The sequence below is a fragment of the Danio aesculapii genome, chromosome 3, assembly GCF_903798145.1.
Source record: "Danio aesculapii chromosome 3, fDanAes4.1, whole genome shotgun sequence".
NCBI classification, from domain to species: domain Eukaryota; kingdom Metazoa; phylum Chordata; class Actinopteri; order Cypriniformes; family Danionidae; genus Danio; species Danio aesculapii.
In genome coordinates this window covers 40,578,229-40,586,906 of record NC_079437.1, presented here as the reverse complement: position 1 = coordinate 40,586,906, position 8,678 = coordinate 40,578,229, and the positions used below count along the sequence as shown (strand labels likewise).

At 32.5% G+C, this 8,678-nt stretch overlaps 1 protein-coding gene across 1 annotated transcript in view; it reads right to left on the bottom strand.

Moving 5' to 3' along the window:
* The window catches only part of znf598 (zinc finger protein 598), a 19,209-nt gene extending 12,605 nt beyond the window's left edge, over positions 1-6,604 (bottom strand). The window contains 7 exon segments of the mRNA XM_056453986.1: positions 1-67; positions 174-391; positions 2,408-2,619; positions 2,705-2,834; positions 5,149-5,261; positions 6,299-6,397; positions 6,399-6,604. The exon segment at positions 1-67 is cut by the window's left edge and continues 42 nt beyond it. Coding sequence (XP_056309961.1) covers positions 1-67; positions 174-391; positions 2,408-2,619; positions 2,705-2,834; positions 5,149-5,261; positions 6,299-6,397; positions 6,399-6,473 — 914 coding nt within the window. The 5' untranslated portion in view covers positions 6,474-6,604.
* Between the last annotated feature and the right edge of the window lie 2,074 nt (positions 6,605-8,678).

Sequence of the window (8,678 nt, the reverse complement as noted above, 5' to 3'; positions counted from 1 at the left end):
CCTCTTCCTCTTCCTGGTCTTCCCGGTCTATTGAAGCGGTCCACTTCCTCGTAATCATCTCCACCAACTATCAGATATTTTAAAAAAATCTTAAAGCATTAAAATGTATTTCTTTATTATAGATTGATTAAATTATTTCATCCAACTCAATGCAAATGCCAACTCTGCTTTACCATCATTCCTGCGCTGCTGTCTGGGTGCATAGTTGAACTGAATGTCGATTTGACGATTCTGCCTTGCCTCTGCCCTGTTTTTGCTGTGGGCAGCAGCTTTGTGAGCCTTATAGTCAATCTCTGTGCGGAAAGCATGAGTAAACTGCTCTGTACTGCAGCGGCCCTCCTCACATAGATAATGGCTCTCTCTGAAGTGCTCACTAAGGTACTGATAGTCACTGTAGAAAAAAAAAAATGCAGTTATATTAGTAGTAATAATTGCAATACAGTAATAATTCTGCAGTTCAGTTTACACCAGCTATGTTTATATCTATTAATTTTCACCAATTTTGTTTCTGCACATATTTAGTCTCACACTTCATTAAACATAGCACTTAAAAAAAGGACAATTAATTGTTGTAAAACATACATAAACGATCAAGTTCATTATTAACCTTATTAAGGTAATGGTTTGATTTAAGGGTTTGGATGTCTAATTATTTCCATTTATTTGGATTATTCAGGTCTATATCACCTGTCCACCTTTCAAATTGAAATGTAAATATTGTTATAGATAAGTATAAATTATTTTTAAATGTCAGCAACAAGGATTTTCATAGTGTCAAAGTGAATATATATATATATATATATATATATATATATATATATATATATATATATATATATATATATATATATATACATAATTTTTTTTTTCGTAAAGCATAAACAGGGTTTCTGCAGGTTTTATCAAGTCCAATTTAAAATTTTTAAGACCCTTTTCAGACCCTTATGAATGAAATTTTTGACTTATACAGGGCTAAACACTAATAATTATTTCTAATAGACCGGTTTGCCAGGAAAAAAAAAAATAATTTCTTAGTGACATACTTTAACAAAAAACTATAAAAAAATATATATAGTTTTATACACCTTTTTTCACCATAATATAAATATATATATTTTATGACAAGTTTAATACTGTTAAAAGCATATTTATTGTGGAGGCAATTACATAGAAAAATCAAAAATAAGTTGTTTTGGTCCAAATTAATTGAGTATAACTTCTATTCAACAATGCGTTTCTGTTATAAATCCTTAAGTGCCTATTTATAAATATGTCTACTCCTTAATATATTCCTATATAAATATGTCTATCTTCTGTAAGGTTTTTGTATGAATGGAAGAAAAAGGATATATTGCTCTGTTATTATCATGAGGAACTGTGTAACTGTTTTTAGTTCTTTCCCTGATTTTATTAAGATGGATTGTTAATAACTGGATGGATGTCTGCCCGAATGGGTAGCTTTATTTATTTAAATTATGCAAGACACACAACACAATATTTAAGTACTTTTAAGTACAATTCAGTACAATTTAAGCATTTTTAAAGCCTAAAATGTTGTTTTTTTAAATGTAAGACTTTTTAAGACCCCGCGGACACCCTGATAAAATTGCAAATTAATGGCAGCGCATACATACAATTACATGACATTTGCAGTATCTTAATTTCCTTTACAATATTTGATTAACACAAAGTGAAACAGCGATAAATACTATTTACACAACAAGTGAAAAATAGCAGCATTTCCTTTGTAATTGTATTACAAACCTATCTTACACCTACCCCAAATCCCAACAATAAACTTTAACAAAATTACCCTTCTACAAACCTTTGTTTTCATTGAAAACTAGTAGCTAAAAAAGCTGTGGGGCTTGGAGTCCTTTTGGATCTATTTTTCCAAACTGGCTGCAGTTGCCAGAAAAATAAATTATATTTCGACCTTTTATTATCGGCTTTTTGTGTAAAGAAGCTGCTTTGAATCCTGCCTTATCTCCACCACAGAGAGCAAACAAGATTATAGAAGCAGAATAATCAATTACAATGGCCAATCTAGCGCATCACCAAAAACAAACACGGCCACAGGCACAGAGTAAACCAAATAATAAATAAACTAAATATTAAAATAATAATAATAATAATAAAGTTCAATCCAAATCTCCCAATGATGATGATGCTTCAACTTTAAGTAAACAGCCATTTATTGTGTTTATTTAAATCCTCTAAGAGGCACCTACTAAAAACACCTTATCATACCATTTTAAATGATCTCTTTTTATGCTACTTCTGTTAACAGATCGATGTACAAAGCATGGTTGCATCAATTGAGGAGTTTACCCAAAGGTCTCCAAGTCCAATCCTGCAATCATTTGGCCGTATGTAAAGTCATAATTGAAAATGAATCAAACCTCACCTGTAATACTCCTGAGCTCCATCCGCATCACAGAAATGGCAGAAGTAATGGTCGCGCCGCAGGTGTTTCAGCAGCTCATCGTTGTCCAGGTATCGATCATCACAAAATTTACAAAGCGGATGCCCGCGGTGCGACGTGTCATCCGGGTCCCCTTGCATTCGATGGCGAGCCAAATCTTTTCGACTGTACCACTTGCGCTCATATGAGAATATCTGTAAACAGTGGAGCACATCAGTCATCGCCGGGAATGAAGAGCGCATAATAATAAATGACTACAATTAAAATGCAACACACTACCTTCAAGTGCTTCACACATAACTTGCAGCAGAAGAGCTCATGTTGTTTCCGCATATGCTGCTCTAATTCTTCAAATTTGGAGAACACTTTCGGTTCCGGGCAATGTGGACATTCGTTTAACAAAATCTTCCTGCATTTGGTGTAAAAGACAAAAAGAGCTTGTATTTAACAATAGACCCTTTTCATACTTCCGGGTTTCTCAGTAACAGAAGTCCTCATAGTTTGGTAAACTTAGAGAGCAGTGAATGATGGAGTACAACAATTAATTTTTTATAATCCTATTTGCTGAAATAATATAAGACAAAAGCCACAATAGTGTTATCAAGACTTTCAGAAAAAAGAAAACACAATGTGAGACTGATGACGACAGCCAGAGGAGAGAATAACATCAAATTTACTCTTAGCCCCAGAGACGCTGCATTAAAAACACCTCGCATAAGCATTAGAAACACCTCGCATAAGCCGTAATTAGTTTTTTGTAATTTGATGCAAAGATAAATACATACATAAACACATATAAATGTTCACACCTTAAAAAAAAAATTCTAAATATTAAAAACTTTCAAGGATTTAAGATTCTGATGACCGTCAAACGCGTCACAACAATCTTGTTAAAAGGGGTCTCAATATTGAGATCCAATATTGAAATTGATCTGACAAACAGGGCTTTGTGATTATTTTGAATTTGTTTTTTTAGCAAACAAATTATCTATGAATATTCACGTCATAAAACCTCCATGTATCATTACAAGCCAATTAAATGAATTTACTTTTGCCAGTATTATTTCTTGAAGTGCAGGTAGCTGCTGACTTTTTGAATAACAAATGAAGAGTTTAGATGCAAACACTTCTGTAACACTTTATAATAATTACACACTATGAATCATTCATTAAGCATTAGCAAATAGTGAATTCATTATCTGTTAAGCATTAACTCTACATTAATAAACGTTAGTAAGCAGTTTATAACTGCAGCTACAAATGCTGTATACTTTACATACAACCACATTAATTATGTGCTTAATAATTGTGTTTTCATACTTTGTTAATGATTCATTTTCATTACTAAATTAAGTATTGCATTATTTACAAACCAGTTATTTATGAATTGTTGGTGTTTTTAAAGATCTTTCAGAATGAGTTACAATAAAATACGATATATAAATGTTCATTTCAATAGTTTATTAATAATTTACTTACTCATTCTGAATGATCTTAAAAACCATTGACTACTCTTAAATACAAATGGTTTGTAAATAATGTAATTACTTAATTTAGTCATGAAAAATCAACCAGTCACAAATTATGAAAGTTCAATTATTAAGCACATTTATAATGTGGTTATAAGTCAAGTATACAGCATTCCGTGATAGCGGAATGAACCTCCAACATATCCAGCATATGTTTTATGCAGCGGATGCCCTTCCAGCCGCAACCCAACACTGGGAAACACCCATACACTCTTCTCTTCAAGTATGTTTAAGAAAAAAAAAAGATCACCAATATGTTGGACGGCCTGAGGATGAAAAAATTAAAAGCAATTTTCATTTTTGGAGCTATTCCTTTATATTATTGCTGTGACACAATAAATATTGGTGCTTGCATATACAAAAATAAATATATATTTCTTCCTTAATTTCTGCAAAAATGTATTCTTGGATAAATCATTCTGAATACTTAGCAAACAATAAATGTTTGACAGAGATATTTCCTCTGATTTTAGAGCAAAACAACAATCCCTTTAACTGCCTGCTCTACCAAACGGTTGACCATGTTTTAACGGTTTTAAATAATGACTGTTAAATTAATTTAGATAATGACGGTTTTAAATAATGACTGTTAAATTAATTTAGATAATGACGGTTTTAAATAATGACTGTTAAATTAATTTAGATAATGACGGTTTTAAATAATGACTGTTAAATTAATTTAGATAATGACGGTTTTAAATAATTACTGTTAAAGTCATTTAAAGAATGACTGTATTAAATAAAGGCTTACAGACACAGCATTGTTGGTTTACAAGAAAATCAAACAAACATAATCCTGTTGCAAAAATAAAAAAACAAGAAACGTACAAGTTACTGTGTTAAATGAGAATGTTAAAGTTTTATAGCATACTTCAAAAGGTAAAGATGATTTAGTATTAAAAATGAATAAAAATGTATTCTGTTTTTAAATTAATTGGTCTTAAACTTAATATTTTCAACATTTTCACAGTAGATGTATTAATTGCGATACTTTTACCTTAAACCGACATATCTACCATTTGGTAGAGGATGATATTTAAAAAATGATGGGATGTGTTAAAAAATACATGCAGTGTGTTAACTAGCAACATTAGGAGTTAAGAAATGCAATACAAAAAAATGTCTTGGTGGGGTAGTTAATGGGTTAAATTGAATATTGTCAAAAGCACCCAAACAAAAAAAAAAGTAAAGTACCTGAACTGTGCATGGACCTTTCCATCTCCAAAATAAATGTCATATTTCTTCTCACACTGATAATGATGAATGTTCAGAGTGGCAAACGCTTCTGGTTTCCTTAAGAAGACCACCTGAGATAATAAATAAAAAAAAACACATTTTACTTACTGCAGATCTCAACATCTTATGAATTAAAGTCTACATAAAACAAACTGTACAAACAATTCCCGTATATTAATCAAAACTAAGAACACAAGCTTATGACGGATTTACTGATTAAAGGGACAGCTCACCCAAAATGAAAACTGGTATCATTCATTTACTCACACCGGCCCCGGAAAAATATGAATGAATGAATTAAAGAACGAATGAATGAATGAATGAATAAACACTCCATTTGTACCAAACATGTTTGATTTTTTTCTTCTGTTGAACATAAATACCTTTGACATACACGTGTTTTACTTCTATGGATGTCAATAGTTAACTAAAATACCTCCTTTTGCGTTCAACAGAAGAAACTGTAACAAGTTTGGAACAAGGGCGAGTAAATGAAGAGTAAAGTCTCATTCTTGTGTGACGGATCACTGTGCACTCTTGACTGATTGACACGTGAGCCACTCATTGTCAACATGACGTCACACTTTGACAACCTGTCAGAAAAGCTACACGTCTAGTAGTTTCTAACGGTTAGTTATCTGAAAGCTCGTTATGTAACAGCACAATTCAGCCGAACAGTCCTACGAAAGCAGTACTATCCAGTAATTAAAACCTCTCGGATACATAAGAGCACAAAGTTCAGTTTCCACAGCTGTCACGATTCGCAAAGCCAACACGGGAACTGGTCGTCCCGGGAAACGTCAAGTAATAAATCACAACTACCACGCTAAACTGCCTCCCATAAAAGCTCGAATTAATGTAACAGTTCGCTGTACAACAACCCAAATAAAAAACAGTAAGTCAAACAACTACCCCTATTTAACTTTTAAAAGATAACACAACTCAACCAAACTTTGTAATGACAACAACGTGTCAGACGCAACCGCTCCCATGATAAGTCGCCATGCTAGCGTAAAGAGAGCTGGTTCAGCGCTTTCTCAAGGCCGGTTTTCTGTGTTTATCTGCTGTGTGCATTAGCCGAGGCCTGGAGGATGAGAGGCGGCGGCACCTTGTCGAGCTGCTCCCGGCAGACGGCGCAGTACTTCTGCTCGCACAGCACCCGCATCTTGGTGGAGCAGCGGTAACACACCGGGTGATCGCACTTTCCCCACCGCGAACAGGTCGATGTCCTGGCAGCACAGCACACAGGTGCTCTCCGTGTCTTTCTTCTGGGCGGACTCCATGCTGTTCGAAGGCGTGTGGTGTGGTTTTGTCGGTTTAATGCGGGTGGATTTGGAGAGTTTGTGAACGGCAGTACAGGCAGTGAGGCCGGGAGAAGCGCGCTCCTCTGTGCGTAATCGTTCGGCGCAATGCATTATGGGGACCGGGCGACTCGCCGTCCACAGGAAGAGCTTTTATTATGATACGTCGAACTTTTATAGACCAAAACGTGCTTATTATTTTTAAACTATACAAATTTATTATAGCGATTAACATAACAAAGATGATTGAATTGACTAAGGTTTGAAAATAGGATAATAATATTAAATTGGTAAAAAAAAAAAATCCACATGATCATCATCACCTTCATTACAATAAAATAAATAAAACATAAAAATAATGTTTGGTATACAATTACATGTATTTGGTAGTCAATAACAATATCTAAAAAATATATAAATTATGATAAAAAGGTGACTACAAAAATATTACTACACATACATTTTAAAATAATGTTGACTGGATAGTTAAAACCAATAACATAAAAACAAATAACAATAACAGTGATGATTATAGAATTATTATTCCTACAAATTGCAAATAACATTTAATAAAAAAAAAAATTTAAAATAACGTTGACCAAAGTAAATTATAACAATAATATACATTCAATTAACAGTAATACATAAAAACAATAATATGTTCTATTAATATAATAATTTACATTTGTTTGCATTTTTACCTACAATGTAATTTCGTACAATATACGTTTTAAAATATATTTTAAAATATATTACTATGATTTCCCAATCATAAAAATTATTATTTTATATTTTAATAATATAATAATATAATTAATAATTATATTTTTTAAATAAAAGTCATAACAAAATAAAGACTTGCCTTACAGCTTTGATAAGTAAAAATGTAAAAGTAAAAAAGTCTTTTTTTTTTCTTTTACAAACACACAGTGGCGTAAAGTAACAGATTACAAATACTCAAATGACTGTAATTGAGTAGTTTTTGTCAGGAATTGTAATTTACTAAGTAGTTTTAAAAATGTGAACTTTTACTTTCCCTTGAGTACATTTTGAGTGCTGTATCTGTACGTTTACTCCACTATTTTCCTTCAACCTGCAGTCACTACTTTATTTTTTGTTGTCGATGGGGATTAGAAAAATCAGTCCTGTGATTCCTGTCCAATCAATTCGCACATAGAAAGTAAATTGCATCATGCTGAACTACCTTAAGACATGCAGCAAACTGTTTAAAAAGCATTAAAAGTGTCCAAGAAGATGTCCAAAATCTTTACATGCATTGACCCATAGACTTTTAGTCTAGTTTAGACTGAATGTCACTGATGAGAAGATGACAGATGTTTATTGTATGAGGACCAAAATGGCCTTAAACACCCAGCAGCAGGCCAAGATGTCAGATTGACGTTGTTGGGGGGTTTTTTTTGGAAATGAAAATCAGGTTGATTTTAGAACTCAACATCAGGCTGACGTCAATGTCAAACGTCCAACCTAAAAATCAACCAAATATCGACGTCTAATGATGTAACAGCTTTCAGATGTTGGATTTTGGTTGCCACACCTGATGGATAAATGTCAGTATTTGATGTCAATATGACGGTTTAAGATGTTCGCTTGATGTTGCATTTTGGACACTTTCTAACACAACCTAAAATCAACCAAATATCAACATCATTTCACGTCGTTATTGAACATCAAAAAAACTTTGTCCTTAGACAGTGGCTAGACATTGAATTTTGGTCACCTGACATCACGACTTAAATCTAACCAAATATTAGAGTCTAATGACGTTGTGTGCCTGCTGGGCAATAACTAAATGCACTACAGAATGTCACGTTTACACACATCCACAAATGACATTAAAAAGCTGATGCATTTACCAGCGTAATACTCACTACTCTTAAAGACTTTTAAAAGGGCTACTTTTTACTCATACTTTGAGTAATATTTACAGCAGATACTTTTACTCTACTCACACTACATTTTTAGGCAAGTAATTGTACTTTTACTCGAGTATGATTCTTCAGTACTATTTCCACCACTGCAAACACCTAGCTCAATTTAACATTACTCAAATTACAGATTTGATAAATACTTGAAATATGTGTTTTTATATATATATATATATATATATATATATATATATATATATATATATATATATATATATATATATATATATATATATATATA